At 51.3% G+C, this 20,105-nt stretch overlaps 1 protein-coding gene across 2 annotated transcripts in view; it reads right to left on the bottom strand.

Moving 5' to 3' along the window:
- Positions 1-18,814, bottom strand: part of PRAG1 (PEAK1 related, kinase-activating pseudokinase 1) — a 42,731-nt gene extending 23,917 nt beyond the window's left edge. Inside the window, exons 1-3 of one of the 2 annotated variants that reach the window (XM_075929344.2) lie at positions 18,707-18,814; positions 14,565-14,982; positions 8,245-10,073 (exon numbers count right to left, since the gene is read on the bottom strand). In XM_075929344.2, coding sequence (XP_075785459.2) covers positions 8,245-10,073; positions 14,565-14,897 — 2,162 coding nt within the window. In that variant the 5' untranslated portion in view covers positions 14,898-14,982; positions 18,707-18,814. Of the gene's footprint in view, positions 1-8,244; positions 10,074-13,474; positions 13,612-14,564; positions 14,983-18,706 lie in introns of those variants that run through there. The other variant, XM_075929343.2, reaches the window with a different exon arrangement.
- Between the last annotated feature and the right edge of the window lie 1,291 nt (positions 18,815-20,105).

Genomic DNA, 20,105 nt, shown 5'->3' with positions numbered 1-20,105 from the left:
AGAACGAAAAACAAAATCCCAGGATAAAAGCTGGTTGATATTTGTGAAGGGGGTCTCTTGAAAAGGGAGGAGGGAGAAGATACGTGGATACACAACAAAAGGGGAAGCAGCAGCCTGAATAAATTAGCCAGCCCTACTACCCCAGGGCAGAACAGCACAGCCTTGGGGTCATTATGACACAAAGCGGGAGATTGTGCTGCTGCGTTTGTCCACCTTGAAACGCTCACACATGTTAACCTCCATCCCCTTAGTTGGGGCAGCTGCTGCTTTCCGGAGCTGTCAAGATGCGCAACCCACAAAACACAAGCTGCCTGATTTTGCAGGCTGGTTTATTCTAAGAGTTCAGGTTTACAGGCGTAGCCCAGAATGCAGGCACTGTGCAAAGTCAAGGGAGTGCAGGGCTGGCTGCAGTTTTGGGGGACACCAACACAGCCCGGGGGGGATACTTCCTGGGGCAGGTAGACAGGCAGGCTCTAGGTCTACATGAGTGAGCATGCTAAAAACCCCTCTAGCTCTACATGAGCGAGGATGTGGCTGCTGTGGTGGAGGGAAGGGGGGTAGCTCAGGCTACAGCCTGAGTACCTACCGGGGGTGCGGGCGCGCGTGTGGTCAGACAGTGTAGTCTGAGCCACCTCCGAGCTGACTCAGCAACCCTGCTATTTTAAACCTACTTGCTCAAGCAGAATTGCTGCATTGTGGTGTACCTGCACTGGGAACCGTGCTGCCGTAGAGACAAAAGGAGCTGGTCCCACCGCTCAGGAATGGTACAGGTTGAACCTCTCTAGTCCAGCATCGTCGGAACCTGAGCGATTCCGAACCAGAGAATTTTCCAGACCACAGGAGGTCAATATTGTCTAGCACTACTGCCAACACTTCCACTGCTTACTGGGCTCTTAGAAGACATTTAGGGGTAAATTAGAGCTAAATCACAGCACAGAAACCCTGAAAGCCAGGACTAGGGGCTGTAAACAAACTTTATAAGACCACGGAAAACTTGGCCACACCCATGAAAAGTGGACATCTGGCTAACTGAAATAATTCCGGACGACGGATGTTTCCGGACCAGCGTTCTGGACTAGAGAGATTCCACCTGTACCTGCAAGTTTTTATAGTTTACTCAATTCTCCCCTTCTGTGTAAATACCCCCCCCCCCCCCCACACACACACACACTTTTCTTCCTGTTGGGAAGGAAAGTTACACCTTCCTGTTGGGAAAGAAAGCTGCACTTTCCTTCCTGTTGGGAAGCAGGTGCTGTCACAGGGAAGAAGACAGAGGGCACATCAGGCGTACAGAGTCTGAAGAGCTACGGGAAATTTTGGAGCAGGGCAAAGACACTTGCAAACATTAAATCACTGTGCTTTCCAAAGGATGCAAAAACACCAGGCCCCAATGACGGCAACAACTAGCAATTTCAAAGCACTACTTTCTAAGTGGCAAAAAAGATGGGCAACCTGAAGACAAAAAAGAGAGGGCATTCAAAGAAGATGCCTTTCCCAAATGTCCTGATAAATCACAGGCTTAAAAACAATAGTCCCCTGGCAGAAACACACATGCACACGCGCACACAGTGTGTCAGACTCTGTCAAAAGAGGAATCCAGCGAGTGGTTTAAACAGAAACTGAGTTGTGACCTCCAGATGGGGAGTTCTCCACCATGGAGGCCAATGCACCCGTCTGGCTTGTTCATTGTGCCTAAGTGGGGCCACACAGTTCTGCTGTTGTTCCTTCGTACAGACGGCACTGGGAGGCTGGGGCGCAGGTTTTAATAGCATCACAGCATTAGGTGCTATGCATAAGAAATAACTCCCCCCTATCCCCGACGGGTGAGTTTTTAATGCTGTCAGCAGCACATTGCTGTGTAAAGCACAATTCAATCGCAAAGGCCAATCTGTTCAGCAGGATACAAACCCTCCAAGCTGGGCAGTAGGGGGGAGGGATGGTTACATTGTATAGTGAGATTGATTCAGAGGCTTAATATAGCTGCTTGGCAGTTCAGTATGGGGAGCTGTATATATGTCATCTGTAAAGCCAAGGAATCGTTTCATTTCCCCATTTGCAAACAACTGAATTCAAAAGCTGCAGGGGGTAGCCAAGTTAGCCTGTACAGGATAAACTTAAAAAACAAAAACTGGTCTGGTAGCACTTTAGAGACTAACACCACATGTAGATGGGATCATGAGAAAACTCCGGTTATGTGAAGTGGGCTGTGCCCACGAAAACTCATGATACCAACTGAATTCAAGGTAGAAGCAGATCCTGCTACTGGTGAATAAATACACTTCTTGTGACAGTGAATCTGAGAATCCATATAAGATTTGTCAATGTTTTAGGAAGCATCTCCAATTTGACTACAGAATTACAAAATAAAACTGAAGCACAAACCTTACAACAACGTTAAAACTGGGTTAAACAGGCAAGAAAGCGCCATACAATTCAAAGGTCTCTGGTTAGGCACACTTAACCTAGATCACTGTACCTAGGAATAACAGGAATAGCGCTATGCTGTTAAAACACATGGCCAGCATTCAAATTCAAACAGGTTATTTCACACCCAAAGTTTGATTTGAAAGAAACACCATTAATTTTAGCAATTCATTTTTTACTTCTATTATCTACCATCTATTTGAGAAAACTTAAACAAATAGTCTAGCAGCCTTAAAAGCTAACTAAACATGTAGATTGTATCATGAGCTTTTGTGGGTACGACCCACTTCAGAGTCCAATTACAGACTAACTTGGCTACCCCTCTGAAGCTTTTTATCTATTTGAGAGTTTGTCTGTCTGTTTGGTCAAGAACTCCTCCTACATAATAAGAGCTACGACCACCAAATTTGGTATGCAACTCTCTCCTATCTTAACTGAAAGCAACATAAAGGTTTGCTTGTGCCAGGAAAATGGGATGTGCTTGGAATAGGATTGCTTCTCATGAAACCAAACAGAATAGACACAGAATCACCAAATCAAGTACAATCCTCAAACTGACATAACTGAGCAAATGTTGAAAGAGACTGAACCAAGATGGGCCAGAAAAATAGGATGAACATGGAATAGGATTGTGTCTCAAACTTTACAAAAAATAAAAAATACAAACAGAGAAATTTGGGGTAGTGCTCTGTTTTGGCACAGCTAAATCAATGCTTACGGTTTGAAAACTTGAAGAAAATGTTATTGGAAATCACATTGATAGCCCTTTTTTGTTAAAGCATAGCAAATTATAACAGTTTATAGGGATGAAGAAAAAATTACACTTGATAGAATTCCCATTACAAAAATATTACTAACAAAAATTAAATGGAAAAAATTTACAATTCCTTTTTTTAAAAGAAAATAAAAATTCACGTTAGCAAAATAACACTCATTTAAATAAAATATGCACATTTTCCTTTTATTTCCCTCCTCCAAGGGAAGCACCATACAATTCAAAGGTCTCTGGTTAGGCTCACTTAACCTAGATCACTGTACCTAGGAATAACAGGAATAGCGCTATGCTGTTAAAACACATGGCCAGCATTCAAATTCAAACAGGTTATTTCACACCCTTAAGTGAGTTAAGGACCCGAGCAATGCCAGGCAAAGTTGCTAGTTAATTATAGTTTAGAAACCTCTGCCGCTTAAGTCCATCTTGCAAACAACAACGATCCAAGACTGGTGCTGAATGAGCATAACCAAGGGGCACACAGGAACAAATCACACTCAGCGAGTTTCTGAAGCGCTGGTCAATAACCCCATTACACAGCTCCTACGGGGGGACGGAAGTAGAGCAGCCATTCAAACAAGGGATGAGGCACGAGAAAAGGGTAGCCCCGTGTATATCCTTCATAGGCTGACTAGCAGCCCAAGTCAGTAAAGGGTGCATCTTGTCCAGAAAGCCCTTGTAAAGAACCACACGCAGAGATACCAACATCAGATTTTACATCACACACAAATCGCTGGGCCTGAGAAGCGAGCTTTGCCCCGCGGCTGTCAGTTGCTCTTTCCTTTCTTGCTCATGCCTGGCCACCACAGACATGAGTGGGCGTAAAGTCATTCAACCGCAATTTCAACAGAGGTCCGTTAAAAACCTTTTCTTAAAGTTTCCATTTATTCTGATCTACCGTTGACACAACCTCAGCCAACAATCATCACTCGCCTGTAAACAAAAACCAAGATAGTAGTTGGATTTCCCCTGCCCGTTCAATCCCCTCCCTACAAACATGCCTCATACCTTGCCCCCAACCAAACCCACAAACACACACACAGGGGCAGACTATGCCAAGAGGTCAAGAGACCACTTGTACAGAACTGAAGTTCTCCAGTGACCCAAATCCCCTTAAATTAAGGAGTATTAATGTTCCCCTTTATGGTTAGTGATTATGGATTCTTATTTGTACTAGTGTAGCGTGTCCATGTGCCTAGTGGGACCAGATCCAGAGAGACCATTGCAAGTCAGCCATCGCCCTGCACTAGAGTAACATCTTGCCTTCATTTGTCCCTTCACGTCAGCGAGGGTCTTGACAACAAAATCGGACACAGGGTCAGAAGCGTTCCTGGTTTCGTCCCTCATTCTGCAAAGCACGGAACCTCACACTCACGAGCGGTGGGTGAAGGTAGGGCTAAGAGAGGCAAGCCCCACCCCTGCCCCGCCCCTTCTGACCAGGCTCCACCCCCTCCCATCACAGGAACACGGGGAGGGAGGAAGGTGCAGTCTGACAGCTGAGCAAGTCTGTGGTCTTTGGGGGATAAGCAGGGAGCCATGGCAGCTTGGATCAAGGCATTTGCAAGTGAAACGTAACGCCCACTGCCAACCAGATACAAGTAGATAGAACCAGCAACCACCCCTGTAACGAGGGCTGAGTTAAGGCATGCCTATGGGAACGAGGCAGTAATGATGTCAGAACTGCAGCCTTTTAAGTACTTTCTGGCCCTCACGGACGTGAAGAAAAGCTTAGGAGGAGACTCAAGAGGAACAGCTGCAGTGACCTTTGCCTGACTGTGCAGAGAGCCTGAGACAATAGTACTTCTGAGACCAGGGAGGCCCGGACCTCCAGCGGGTATTAACTGCAAGCCCTGAACAGCAGGAGGGGAAGAAAGCAGCAGGCCTGGCTCGCCCAGCCACACAACTATCCCAGCAAGCGAGGGGTCCTCCTGCCCCACCCCAGCCTCTCTTGATGGAAAGACCAGGCCCGCGGCCAGCGGTCCCACACTTCTGCTCCTGCCTCTCTAGGCACAGGAGGGAGCCGCCCGCCATTGCAAATGGTCAGGAAGGCCACAATGGAGGGAGCGCGACAGGAGGACGGAGGGTGCCCCAGGACATGAAGCCCTGCTAGGGACTCCTGTTTCTCTCGCCTGTGAGCCATGCCTATAGGAATTCCAGCAGGCTGATGTGCGACTCAGACTGGTCCTCTCCAGTAGCAACAGACACCCCCCCCCCCCCACCCCTTCTCTGCTTCCTAGGCCTGAGCTACGGGAATACACTCCCCAAGCCCAGCTCAATGCAAGATACAGGGGAAAATGCCCCTCTGTGTGGGCCTCAGCCTGTGCTATGTAATGGGAGGGGAGGGGCAGAGAAGACCTGCCCTGTCCCTGCTCCCATCTGTGCCTGGAATAGCTCTTTGGGCTCACACAGGGCAGTGGGCTGCCCCATGAGAAGAGGGGAAGGAACGGCCCCAGGGCAGGCAGAACTGGGATTCTCCGAGCCTTGGGGAGAGAGTCCGCTGCCCTCCTGCCTGTTGGGCGGCCCTATACTGACATGCATGGGACGGTCTGTGCCGTAAGGAACCAGCCCACGTCTGGCTCGCAGCTAGCTCTCGGCGCACCGCCACCTCCCCCGATGCCGGTCACACCGCGCCTGGATCACCTCGCACTCAGCCACGTGGCGCAAGCGGGACCGTCCACCAGCCAGGTGTCAGGTGTGGCAGCGACCCTCACCAGTGGCAGTTCTCCCCTGGCCCGGGGAGCCGAGCTGGCGGAGCTTTCGGCTTGTGCCATCCCAGTGAGAGATTTGGCATCGGGCTGAATTGCTTAGAATTGCTCTGAAACCAATGACAGCCCCACGGCCTCAACCCTTCAACGTGATTGCTCCCCAGAACGAGCGCAGGGGGGCACGGGAAACAGGTCTGCGAGCTTCCCGCTCTCCTCGGCCAATACATAAACCTGCGCCCTGAGCTGAGAGCGCCCCTCCAGGCGCTTGCCAGCTAGCGCTCCATGGAGATGCCCAGGTCTGGTGATGCGGTCACCCGGGCACCGAGATAGACAGAAACCACCAACTGCATTTGCCAGGCCGCCAGACAGCAATCAGGTGTGAGTACTTCAGTCAGTATTGACCTGGCTGAATCCAAACCCAGCTCTGGAAGGGGAAAGATCTACCCCTCTTTACTAGACGGGATTTCAGGTTTTAACTCTGAGGGACACGCAGTTGCCAATTTCACACATTTTGAGAGTGTCAGTTATAACAGTGGAAGCCTGGTGTTAGTTAACACCTTGCGACTAAGCCCTTCCCAGAGGAACAGCTCTCACTCATTTTGCAGAGAAAGAGAGACAGAGAAAGGGATAATACCTCTCCCCACAATGCAAAACATGTTAAAAAGAAAACTAAGGTTGCGAAGTCAAGCACTCCAAAGGTAGGAAATGCCAGAGTTAAGGTGGCATGTGTAATCTTATTTCTCCCTTCTTGTGTGCTCAACCTCATGACAGTCTTTAGTTACAGTGCACAGTCAACCTGTGGAACTCCTTGCCAGAGGATGAGGTGAAGGCTAGGACTTGAACAGGGTTCAAAGAAGAGCTGGATAGATTCATGGAGGTTAGGTCCATCAATGGCTATTAGCCAGGAAGGGTAGGAATGGTGTCCCTAACCTTTCTTTGTCTGGAAATGGGTGACAGGAGAGGGATCACGTGAGGACTATCTGTTGTGTTCCCTCCTTCTGGGGCACCTGGCATTGGCCACTGTTGGCAGACGGGATACTGGGCTGGATGGACCATTGGTCTGATCCAGTATGGCCGTTCTTATGTACATGATCACACGCTGTACCACGAAATGGCAATGTTAGGGATGTTATCATGCGTATTATTAAGTAACCTTGTAACCATTGACTTTTCAGTGGTTACAGGCAGTGGGGAGGGGTAGGCTCTACTACCCAGGATCCTGCATGTTACCTTGAACATTAACCAATGATCTCAGGACCATCAGTTAACCGTGCACACGGTTACACTTTCACATCCCTAGTGCCTGTTTCACAGCCTGGAGTGCTCGTGCCTCCCAGCCTGATTGCAGTACACAACATACACAAAACAAGTTATTCCCCCGTCACTTCGTTCTTGGGAACAACCAAAGCATTCTAGCGGAACATTTCCAAAAGCAGACGCCCAACGTGGAAAACATTGGCGCAAAAGGCTTAAGTGTGGCAAAGTTACAAGCAACTGACCATAAAGTCCTAATTGTGGAACCTGTTGGGCAATTTTATCGAGAGGCAGTGCTACCAGCTTCCTCCTCACAGAGACAGATAAACACTCTGAGGAGCGTGGTGTAAGATCCTAGCATGTACCTGAGTTTACCTGCGCATGGGGGGGCTTCGCTGCCCATGCCAGAGGTGGGAAAGGCTGAATCTCCCGGATCGTTAGATGCTTGGCGTATGAATACAATGATCAAAGGGGAAACAAAATGGGTTATTTCTCCATCGCAGCCCTGAACCACTGCCATACCAGATCACAGCATTTGCGCAAGGTCATCTACCAACTGCCCTACGGAGAAAGCCATTACACAGCTACACAGGAATTCCCTATGTCCTTGAAAGTCAGGTTTTATCAGGCTGGTTAGATTTTAAATAAGGACAAAAGGAGGAAAACCACTGCAGCAGCCCTCTCTGCGGGAGTGTTTAGACCAGTGGTTCTCAACCAGCGGTACGAGGACCCTCGAGGTACCCGAGAGAAGTCTGGGGGGGGGGGGGGGTAACGTCAACACAACTGAAATTTGGAGAAAACTGAATCTGTGTTTTATTTTTTACAGCGCTTTATTATTTTTGTGCTTTTTACACCCAAAAATGTCATTGCCCGCCCGGCTACGGTTAAGTTGTTTAAACAAATGTGTTGCAATGGTAGAAAAAAATGTTTGTGTGTCTGAAAACTGTAGGTACTGGGGGGTACTTATAATTTTTTTTAAAGGGGTACTTTATAAAAAAAGGTTGAGAACCACTGGTTTAGAACGTACAATTAGTGACTCTCAGCAGTACATACGGTAGCACATGCATACTCACACACACCCGTCTATACCTGGGCTGTTTCTTTGGCGGGGGAGGAGGAGGTGCAAATTCCTCAGTTTCACTCCTGTCTTTAGGGAAATCAAAAGCAAAAGAGGCTGATTTGCTCATCCCGGGCTTTTTTCCCTGCCCAGAGCAGCCTTCCACGTGCTGGAGACAAGCTGCTCCGTTCTCCGCCTCCCTTGCCTGCATGCCAGTTAAAAAGCCCGGTTCTTCCTCCTCTTCCTCCTCTATCCGGCACTGCCTGCTCCACGTGGTACCCGAGTATTTCTGCCTCCTCTCATAGGCCGGGCCGGGCGCGCCCCTGCTGGGCTCCTCCGCAGGAGAGCAGAGAGAAGGCGGTGCTCCAGAGGGACCAGGTTCGGGGCAGTTCTGGGAGGAGAACTGGGTGCTGGCATCACTGGGGTGGTTACCGCCCCAGATTTCTGTCCCAGGACAGCTGACGGAAGGCACCTGCACCCCCTCGCTGCCGGGCGGGCTGCTGGTGGGCAACTTTGGGGGAACAGTGGGACTCTCATTGGCGATGCCCTGGGTCTGCGTTGGCTGGTGAAACCAGGGGCTGCTTTCCCCCGAACCCATCTCTCTGCCGGCTTGGGAGCCCTCTCGGTGCCCGAAGGAAGGCGAAGGCATCGCAAAGTCTGGATGAGAGGTGGGGCTAGCGCAGGGCCACTGGACCCCGACGGCGGAGTCTGGGCTGCTCAGAAATATCGTCCGGTTATCCTCCTCTGTGTGCGCTGCCATAATGGTAATCTTCGCTGCTACCTGCGTGGCTGGGTCCTGGTACTCCCTCCCGTTGCTTGGGCCCTGCAGCCCTTCTCTCCACAGGCTCCAGGCCTGCTCCCTGAGAGGACTGCGTGCCGGGCCCTCTCTCTTGCTCGGCGCACCAGAACTATTGGGCTGCACCTTTTTCCTCTTGGTGCTCTCGGCATAGATGGGTTCGCCGGGGGCAGGCTGCGCATGCTGGGCAGGTCGTGAGGCAGGGGCCGGGCTCGGCACGTCGCTCGCGTTTTCCACAGGGCTGCCTCTGGGGAGAGGCGATGGCTCAAGAAGAGCACAGTAGTCGTTCTCCTGAGGCAAAGCGAGCGGGCTGCTGCTCCCACTGCGGCTCAACACGCCGTCGGAAAGGGCGGCAGCGCCAGGGAGAAGCACTAACGGGTTTCGCTGGGGACGGGCGTTCTTTTGAGGAGAGTCCCGTAAACAACGTTCCCTTTGAAAACCAGAGTCTACGTCCAACCGCTTGCCTTCCTCTTCGCACCGCTGGACGGCCCTCGCCTTTGCCTGAGGACTCGCCGCAGCGTCCTGCCACCCCCAGAACCGCGGGGCTGGCTTCCCGCCGTCGCTCCAGGCCACCCGGCCCTGTGGAGAGGGGGCAGGACTCTCCATGCTACAGCGTGCAATTGAACAGTAATCCCCACTTTCGCTCTCTGTGCCGGGAGAGCTGCGGCCGTCGCTGCTCACCGACGACAGCGTCGTGCCTTCTCCTTGCCCAAGGCGTGGCCAGCCGGTAGAGTCCGGGGTGGAAGCAGGGCTGCTGTCAGCCAAGGCTGATGGCGGCTGGCAGAGCCCCCTCTGAGGAAAGGCAAACTTCTCCTTGTTCCGAAGCACAGCTCTGTCCTCCCAGCCCCCCTCCAACGCCAGACTGCGGAAGGGGACAGCTCTTTCCCCTCGGCTTTCCAGGCCCCCTCTGGAGCAGCCCTGGCGGCACGGAGGGACACAGTCATTTGGTGTGGCGTGAAGGAAGGGTTTCCTCACAGCACTGCTGCTGAAATGGTCGAGGCCCGTCCGCTGCGCTTCCCCCGGCTTCGCGAGGGGCTGGTTTTCAGACGCCATTCTCCAGCTGACCTACGTGGGCCAAAGGTAAAAACACGTGGTCAGGGTATGCGTTAAAAGAAAGAAAAAGGCGGATTGCGGCAGACCCCCCTCCGGTGCATGGTCAGTTCTGTCCTGCGCCTGTGGATTCATTAGGGAGCTAAGAGGCTAACCAGTTAGCATTAGACTTACCGCTAACCAGACCTTACCCGTTCACTCCAGTGGCTGGCTCTGCCAGCCGGCAAGAGGGACACCACCTTGGTGAATGGTGAACTGGGATCATTTTAATTGTTTAACCGGTTAACAACCCCAGGACTCACCACACAGGTAACTACTGTAACCTTGTCGGCTAGCAACACATGTCCTGCTTTCTGCGCCCTTTGCAGTGCTGGCGTTATTCATTATGTCACTGTAACGAAGGTGGTATCCGTTTTCCTTCGTAGTCCAGCTCTTCCCCAGGAGAGGCAGTAACAGCTTCAACCTGCCGTACGGTACGGGTGTATTCGACGTAGAGTCATCAGCACATCATTGAATGTTCTCAGATTACAAAGAGTAGTTCTTCCATGCGGCGTTATTTCCCCTTTCCCATTTATAAACCATAAGAACGGCCATATTGGGTCAGACCAAAGGTCCAGCCAGCCCAGTATCCTGTCTGCCGACAGTGGACGATGCCAGGTGTCCCAGAGAGAGTGAACTGAACAGGTACTGATCAAGCGATCTCTCTCCTGCCATCCATCTCCACCCTCTGACAAACAGAGGCTAGAGACACCATTCCTACCCATCCTGGCTAATAGCCATTGATGGACAGCTTGGGGGCTGTACAGCTTCTAGAAGGAAGGGGTTCCCTCAGGAAAACACACTTCATTAGACGGGGAATTTACAGTGTAACTGGCAAGGGCCTATCTGGCAAGAAGCCCTTCTAGTAGCTATAGTAGAACCTCAGAGCTAGGAGCCGAGCAGTCAACCACACACTAGGGATGTTAAGAAGCGATTCATTTGCTAGTCGAGTAGTCGATGGAATTTCCACGACAACTCAACTAGTGGATAGGCACTTCCGTGTCCTGCCTTTGAAACGTACAAGAGCCACAGCGAGGGCTCTTGTGCGTTTCAAAGCAGAAGCGCCGTACAGAGCTCAGGGTCACCTTAGGAGACCCCCCACTGATCCCGGGCTCCCCACGGCGCTGCTGCTTTTAAATGCCGCACAGACCCCAGGCATTTGCGTATGGGATAGTCAACTAGTCCTTTACATCCCTACCACACACTGCATCGGGAGCCCGAAGTGTGACATCAGACCGTGGCAGAGACAACACAGAGCAGTTACCGTACACTATGGTGTTAAATGCAAACTGCCAAACAAAAACATTAAACTAGACGTTTTCAAAGAAGATTTGACAAGGTGGAGACCCCGTTTCTATGCGTCTTTCCTTTAAGATGGCTAAAAAGTGGCATTCTTCTTCTGCGCAGTGAAGTTTCAAAGCTATGAGTCAAGTCCAGGTTCAGCCATCAGCTTTTGAAAGAAGCCACCAGTCCACTTTGTCCAGCGTGAGGAACGGTTCAGAGCCCGGAACAGCCCCCGTTCCGGAGGTGTTCGAAACAGAGGTTCTACTGTACGCAGCTGGGGGCATGACCCCCTTGCTCTGAAGGGCCGTATCTTTACCCCTACTGGAGAGTAGCCTTAGCAAGACCAGGAATCCCGGATCCTTCCTTACCACCTCTCTCCGCCATGGGCCAGTGACCATTTTTCTTATAAGGGATGAGAAGCGAGATTCCCATGGACTGCAGAGTGCAACCTAGGCCCGCTCACCGCTCACCGGCTACTTCCCTAGGGATCGGAGACGGCAGAATCTAGTTAGAGGGGAGAGAAACTTCCCCGTCGGCCAGATTCTGCTATCACCAGCAGGAGGACCACCAGTGTAACTGCACTGGCTTGAAAGCAGCTGAACGGCATTGAGGCGACCACACCGGGGTGAGAACTTGGCTCTACGCAGCCGCAAGGCAGGGTCTGAAATCCTAATAAAATACAGCAGAGCATTTCTATTCCGCTCCACTCTCAAGCGGCTCGCTAGTAGCCACTGACACTCAGGGGCGGCGCGTGGGGCCACGTCCCCTCTACTCTCTTCCATCCGCGGGCGGAATCACTTGTGGGCACCCAGACAGGCGGAAGCACAAGTCTCGTGGCGGGGCGGAGCTCATCAGCGGGGCGGCACTGAAATCTCTCCTGAGCGGCCACGCACGTGCCCAGCGAACTGGGCCCCTGGCCCTCCAACAGCATGGGCGGGAGGGGACGATGCCTGGCAGCCGCAGCAGGGGTCTGAGCTGCTCACACTCACCAGCAGGGGAAGCATGGCAAGGTGGTCCCAGCTGCGTGGGTCTCCTGGCACGCTCCCCGGGGCTCCCCTTCTCCAGTCGCCTCTGTGTGGCTGTATGTGGAATGGGGATGTAGGCGACTACCCGATGAGCAAATGCTTATCAGATAGCTGGATAGTGACCCGACTGGTCGCTTCTCCCCCGCTGCTTCTATCAGAGAGGCGCAGCAAGGGGGGGGGGCAGGAGCCGGCTTACAAGCCAGTTCCCCCCAACACCATCTCTGGGAGGGCAAAAGAAGCAAAGGCGTAGGTAGCGGGGACCGGCGTGAGCTGGGAATCAGCTGATTCCTGGCCCACATCCAATCCCAGACGTTGGAGGAAGAGGAGGGGCGGGGCAGGAGCAGTCCCGCTCTCTCCCACTCCCCCCGGCTGTGCGGCTGCTTTTTAAATGCATTAAGAGCTGCCTGGCTCATAATACATTTTAAAAGTAGAGGCGCAGTGGGGTGGGGGGACCGGGAGCGAGCTGGGAATGAGCTGTCCTGTCTCGTTCCACGTCCCTCCACCCACTCATCTGCTTTTTAAATGTATTAATAGACGCCAGGATGATTCCCGGCTCACGCCCGACCCTGCCTGCGTGCCCCCTCCCCCCCACCGCCATGCATGTGCCTTTTGAAAGTATTAAGAGCGTGACAGCTCTTAATACATTTAAAAGGCAGAGCCACAGTGGGGTTAGCTCCCGGGGCTGGGAGCTTAGCCCTTCTGCAGCTCTGCAGTCTCCCTCCTCATCGACTAATCGATGGAAATTCCATCGACGACTCGATTAGCCAATTACCCGCATCCCTAATCCAGAAATAGATGGGGGAAGGGTACAGCTGGCTCTCTGGCTGGGTGGGAGCAGGCTTTTTTTCAAAGCAAGGGCTGGCTGGTGCAGGATAAATGCCACAACGCTGCAATGATCAGCCACTGGAGGAAGAACTTGCCGGGCCGCTGTAGGGCAGACACCCCTCCTCGGCTCAGTGGGGCTACACAACCAGTCATCAGCTTGCTAAGGCAGGGAATTCAGGGATAGCAGAGAAGTGAGATCAGGCAAAGATACCGTAACCCGCACACGATATTCATGGTCCTTACCAAGTATTTATCTGGCAGAGCCAGAAGGGCTCAGAACCAGAACTCCAGAGCCGGACGCCCACAGATCTTGGGAGAAACACAGCTTGGCTGCTCAGTCCCATCTCCGGATGTGACCATTGCTTAATACACCATCCGCCCTTCATCCACCCTACTGAGGAAGATAAGGGGGACTGAACGACTCAGGAGATTGACAACGGAACAGCATCACACTCACATCGAGGCTGCTCGGTTATCCGCCCTGACTGTGAGCCATTAACAGCTGATGGGGCGGTGGGGGGGAGTCGTTGACGATCTGGGTGAATGATAAAACTGGAAAGAACCTTGAGAGGTCATCAAATCCAGTCAGTCCCCTCCCTCATGGCAGGACTAAGCACCATCTAGACCACCCCTGACAGGTGTCTGTCTAACCTGCACTTAAATGTCTCCAATGATGGAGATTCCACAACCTCCCTGGGCAATTTATTCCTGTGTTTAACCACCCTGACAGTTAGGAAGTTTTTCCTAATGTCCAACCTAAACCACCTCCTTTGTTGCAATTTAAGCCTGTTTCTTAATGTCTGATTATAGGACAAGAAGCAGAACAACTTTTTCCTCTGTAACAATCTTTTAGGTACTTGAAAACTAGTACATCCTCTTTCAGTCTTTGCTTTTCCAGACTAACCAAACCTAATTCTTGCAGTCTTCCCTCATAGGTCATGTTTTCTAGATCTTTCATGATTTCTGTTGCTTTTCTCTGGACTTTCTCCACAATTAAAAATATAACAAGAGCCTAAGTAACACTATTTCAAAGTATCAGCTTTTACAGGACTATTCGAAGTCCCACAAGATTTAGCGAGTGGTGTCTCGAGAAGCCAAGCATTTTGCATCAGAAACACAAATCTGGTGTCAAATGTTCAAAAATCAAATGGAAAACATAGGAGGCAGAAAATATATTGGCTTAAAAAAACCCCACAGACCCCCAAAATAAAGAGCAATGGAAGTAGACACACACTAGCCTTGTCGGAGCAAATATCTTTTTTGCTCCCCACCAAAAGCAAATATTATAACGGGTGCAGCACTGTAAACCACCACACCCCTTATTAATCATTACCTGCGAGATATCTGCATTCATATTCACATCCGCCCATGCGTCAGACACATCTGGGTTGATTCTTGTTGGCTTCACGGCAATCGTTGGCTTCGAGTAAGGCGAGGCAACTCCAGACTCATCCTCCGGAGGTGCAGCCTCCGCTTTGGTTCTAATTCCATTTAGGTTGCGTGAGGGCAAGTTACTCGCTTCCGGTTCCAGGGACGCCTGCAGCCGGTGTGAACGCTTAGGGCAGAAACAGTTCTTGCAGGAGCCAGGTTTCCAAACGTGCTCCACAAAGTGACTGCACACAGACATCTTCAGGCCCTCCTGGTTCACACAGATGGCCCTTTGCATCCTGTATGCTGAGCTCCGCGGTTCATCTTGCGTGCAGCCTCTCGAGCTCGTCCGAAAGACACGCGCTGTCCTGCGGCCGAGCCCCCTGGAAAGGCAGAACATGTTATCTGTGAGAACTGGAAGATTTTTATTAAGTGGGGGAGGGGAAAGGTTATAATTACACTTACTCGGCTTTCACTACAAAGGCTCACTGTTTATAAGGCTTCTTTCGTTGCTTAGGTAAAGCCCACACAAGCAGCTAAAACACCTCAACTTCTATGCACAACTCTACCACGAGGATGGAGGGCAGAGCAAACAAGCGGCACCCCTTCGAGAATTAATTCATTGTTTAATGAGCACATACAAACAGGCTCGCACTGGCTCCGGATCAAGGGTAAGGGGCGGCTGATACAGAGGGTTAGTCTGGTCACTATGTATTCATGGTTGTGAAAATGGGATCGGGGATGAGGAATCTCAAGTTACAGTGGGAGAGGTCTAGGTTGGATATTAGGAAAAACTATTTCCCTAGGAGGGTGGGGAAGCACTGGGATGGGTTCCCCAGGGAGGGGGTGGAATCTCCATCCCTGGAGGTTTTTAAGTCTCGGCTTGACAAAGCCCTGGTTGGGTTGATTTAGTTGGGATTGGTCCTGCTTTGGGCAGAGGGCTGGACTTGATGACTTGCTGAGCGCTCTTCCAGCTCTATGATTCTATGAATCCCCTTTGCAAAATAAAATTACTCCTAGAAAAACCAGGGCTGGGGAAACAAAGAGGGATGTAAAATCCCGGTTAAGGAGTTAACCGGTTAAACGTTAGGTTAACCCAATGTTTAACAGACTAAGCGGGATCCTGGGCGGGGGACCACTCCAGCCTCTCTGGAATGGCCCCAGGTTCCCGGGTTTCTGTTCCCAGCCCCACACTGGATGGAGCTAGCTGCTAGCTCCCAGTCCCCTTGCCAGCTCCAAGCCCCTGCCAGATCAGCCCTTTGTCCATGGCAGGTCTGACTTCCTGGGGACAGAGGCTGTTCTGGAGGAGAGCAGCCCCTATCCGCAGGAGGCCTGCTGTGGGGCTGAAGCAGGGGGTTAACCTTTTACATCCCTAGAAGCAAGTTCTGTAACCTAATGCCCTGGCAACTATCATCCTCTCCCCACCCTGAAATTTAACAGCAATTACACCCTAAATCAGGATTATATGGAAAAGTAACAGAAACCATTTCCTGACAGAGATGCTGTTAATCTGCTCTTGGATCCAATTTGAGAGAGAGAAAGCTCTGGTCTGTTTTACCTATAGTTACAAAGAATAGTGCCAGTTAACTGAAATAGCCTATTGTCTGCAAGCCTGAAATTGACCACACACAGATTAACCACTCTCTGCTCCTGGATTACTTACAGACAGGAATCCTGCCCCTCTTTCCTCTCCGGTAATGGAAAGAGGAAATCCCCCAAGAATGGCTTCTCTATTTTCAGTCAGTCATTCTCCTTTCTTTACTGCCAACTTTAAATTCTATTTACATTTAAATTTTAACCCCCCAAGTCTCACAACAGACCCCTGAACCTAGCCCCCTAGGGAAATCCTTGGGATTGGAGTCCCAGAAAGCAGGCACAGTTTAGCTAACCCCAGGAAATCCATGGGGTAGCTGAGAAGGATGCAGATTTGGTGCATTACACTAAGCTCACAAGACTCAACAATGTTTAGCCATGGTCCAAATTTAAAAGTTCACTTTGATCAACTAAAGTTTGGTGCATCTTTTTCTCCACTCATCTGAGGAAGTGGCTTTTGCCCACAAAAGCTCATGATTTATATACACACACAATTTTTTTTAGTGTCTCTAAGGTGCTACAGGACTACTCTTTTTTTTTTTTTTAAAGTGGCAGACTAACACAGCTACCCCTCTGAGACTTTTACAAATTAACTATGTTCTATTTAACTGCGGTACAGTGGCAACAAAAATTAGGATATTATAGCTCAGGGACCACTTGTCTGATCTGCATCTCTTGTTTTTAGAAAAGCCTACCTTAAAATTGGTAAGCTTAGGTCTGGAAGTAAGTCAAACATTACTTTTTGGTGGATTCCAGAAGGGGGCAAAATAGGATATGAATGGACACTTAAGTGCAACATGAACTATAGGGCGAATGCCAGAGCTCCATAATTCACCATAACATATTACTGTAGCCTAGATTTTTTTTTAAATAATATATTCTTTTTTACTTTCCCTTGAGATGTTTCAAATTGCTTTGGATTTATAATGCAGGAGTTACCTGTTTTAGAACTTAGAATGTCTGTTTGGAGGTGAGGGTGTCAGAATTTCCCTTTTACACCAGTAATGGGATCAGAAAGTTGACAAAAGGATTATCACGGGAAATATGTTTAATACCATGACAAAAATTGCTGAAGTGGTCACACATGGACTATATTGTCATATGACGTTTGAAGATAAATTATTACCACCATAAAAATAATTATAGGGGGCAGTAACAATGAAGTTTGCTTAAATCCACATCAAAGACTCCAGAAATTGCTTCCTGTCTAGTTTTCATTGTCAATGTAATTAAATTAAAATCCAATAATAATTTGGTATGTAATTGCCCTAAGAAATACACTCATTGGGGGATCTCTATCTTTTTTCACCTGTGACCCACAAACCATTCCTCTTTGTTCTTGTGACTCTCTATCCCAATATCCTTTGCAGTGTGTTAGGTAAAAAGAAATTCTGCAAACAATAATAATTAGTTAATTTTTTTACCTCATTGGGCCTGTACTATTTAAGCCTCTGCATGTACATTTCATAATTCCACATTTGAAAATATGTGTACATGATCAGACATTTAATTAGTCACACATTCCCTGGTATTAAATAAATAGCCAAAAGTAAAACTATTTGCATCCATTAAGTTATCTTCAGAGTCAAAAGGACTAGAATAGAAGATCACATTCTATTCTGGTTGGAAGCTTTTAAAAAAAAACAGCTTCCTGAATCACACTGAGAAGCACTATTCTCTATAAAGCCATACTGCTGTAATTAAACTGTTAGCAACACTTTACCTTTTACTGGCATTACGTAGTACATAAGGATTACTTTTTAAATCAACGGGAAATTACACATTTGGATACTATCACAGGTCCAGAAGAGCAAGAATCAGTCCTGGAGAAATTCTACAATTTTACTAAGGCTCCAAACGCACCAACTGCAGAATTTCCCCCAGAGCTACATGATGGGACAAATGGAAAGCTCTCAAACTCATGCAAACTCTGGAGAAGGGTGACACCAGCTGCAACTCCCCCCCGTGCAAAATCCACATTCTTCAGCAGGCGCCTCTCTAGAACACGTTGTTCCCAGCAGCTCCCCTGATGACAAGCCACATGGCGCTGGGAAGCGAAATACAAAGCGAGGGGAAAGTCACCGTGCGCCCGGAGAGCGCGATCTGCACGGGTCTGTTCAATGCAAACTTCCCCCGCCCCACGAGTGTGAAGGACGTTTCACGCCACCGGGAGAAACTTGCTCCCCCAAATGCGCCCGGACCCACTCGCGGGTCGGTCCAGAGGCGCAGACCTCCCCAGGGCCACGGCGCGCCCAGGGGCTTTTGCGGGGCAGGTCCGGCAGAGCAGGGCTCAGCCCGGCTCCCGCCCGTGCAGGTACCGCCCAGGGGCTGGCGGCCAGGCACAAGCCGGGGAGCGGCGCCCGGGGGGGCTGGGGCTGGTCCGTAAGCGCCGCTGCGTGGGGAGGGCTCGGAGCAACCCCCCCCTTTGCAAACAGCGGGGGGGGGGGGGGGCAGAGCGACCCACACCTGCCCCCCCGTGCCCCGCTGCGGGACCAGGTGCGCGGGGAGACTCACCTGGCGCGCGGGGCCGCCCGGTGCCTGCGCCCGGCCCGCGGCTCCCGGCAGCGCAGCGCTGGCTCCAGCAGCCTCCCCCAGCGCAGCGCAGCGCAGCGCCCCGCCCCGCCCGCGGGCTCCCGGCCCCGCCTCCTGCGGCTCCTGCCCCCCCCCCCAAACCCTGACCCCGCCCCCCCAGCCCCAAACCCTGACCCACCCCCCAAGCATGCCCCTCCCCTGCCTGCCCCTCCCACCCCCGGACAGCCCCAAAGCCTGCCCCTGCCCCCCAAAAGCTGACCTGCCCCCTCCCCTTAGCCCCCCCAGAGCCTGACCTGCCTCCCCAAAGACTGAACCGACCCCTGACTCCCAGAGCCTAACCCAGCCTCTTCCCACCACCATCCCCAAAGCCTGACTCTGCCTCCCCCCCAGTGCCTGATCCCCCCTTCCCCGCCCACAAGCCACAGTACCTCTGCTGGGGTCCCAGGGCTAGTGGGTTTTGTAGAGCCCCCTAGGCTCTAGGGTGGGGCCAATGCGGGGTTCAATGTGTGGGAGGGGGCTGTCAGGGAGCAGGATAGGGATGGGGATGCAGGGTCTGGGCAGGAGGTGTGGTGAGGTGTAAAAGGGCATGGGGGTGCAGAGTCGGGGTGGGAGGTTGGATGCAGGAGCGGGCTGAGGTGGGGTCCCGGGCAGGAGGTGTGGTGAGGTGTAAAAGGGCATGGGGTGCAGAGTCGGGGTGGGAGGTGGGGTGCAAATGGGGGATGTGATGTCTTGGCGGGAGGGCGGGTGCAGAGCAGGCTGAGGGTGGAGTTCTGGGCAGGAGGGGGGTGCAGGAGCAGGGTGAGGATGTAGGGTCTCAGCAGGAAGAGTATGGGGGTGATTACCTGGCTCCATGCATCCCATTGCTCTCAGCCCCCCCCCCCCCCCATTGCTCCCATTGGCTGTGATTCTGGCAAGCAGTTTCCTGTGCTGCCCTTCCCCCAGCTGGGAGAAGGGAAGTATCACCACATGGAGACACTTCCTCCCCCATGGACCCAGCCTGCAAGGCTCTGGCTCCCTCCCCACACAGGGGGAAACTGGTGCTCCAACTACAGCAGGGAGGGAGCTGTAGAGCTGGAGCGTGGGCTCCTGGCTGCTGGGGAGGTGGGCGAATCTGATCTCATGGCCCACCTGCAAGACGGTCATGGCCCACACTTTGAGAACCACTGACGTAGCGCCTCCCGCAGCAATTTCACTTAATAAGTTGTTTAAGAAAAAGAAAAGTCAGTGATGGCAAGTGCAAAGCGCTACACTTCGGAAGTTAAAAATCAAACGCCCAACCTCAAAATGGGGTTTGACTAGCGAGCCAGCAGCACTGCTGAAAAGGGTCCTGAGTTACAGTCGATCACACACTGAATACGAGTCAGCAATGTGGGATCGTTGT

This window comes from Pelodiscus sinensis, chromosome 4 (assembly GCF_052426305.1).
Source record: "Pelodiscus sinensis isolate ZL-2025 chromosome 4, ASM5242630v1, whole genome shotgun sequence".
In the NCBI taxonomy this organism is placed as follows: domain Eukaryota; kingdom Metazoa; phylum Chordata; order Testudines; family Trionychidae; genus Pelodiscus; species Pelodiscus sinensis.
This window is presented reverse-complemented; position numbering and strand designations above follow the sequence as displayed.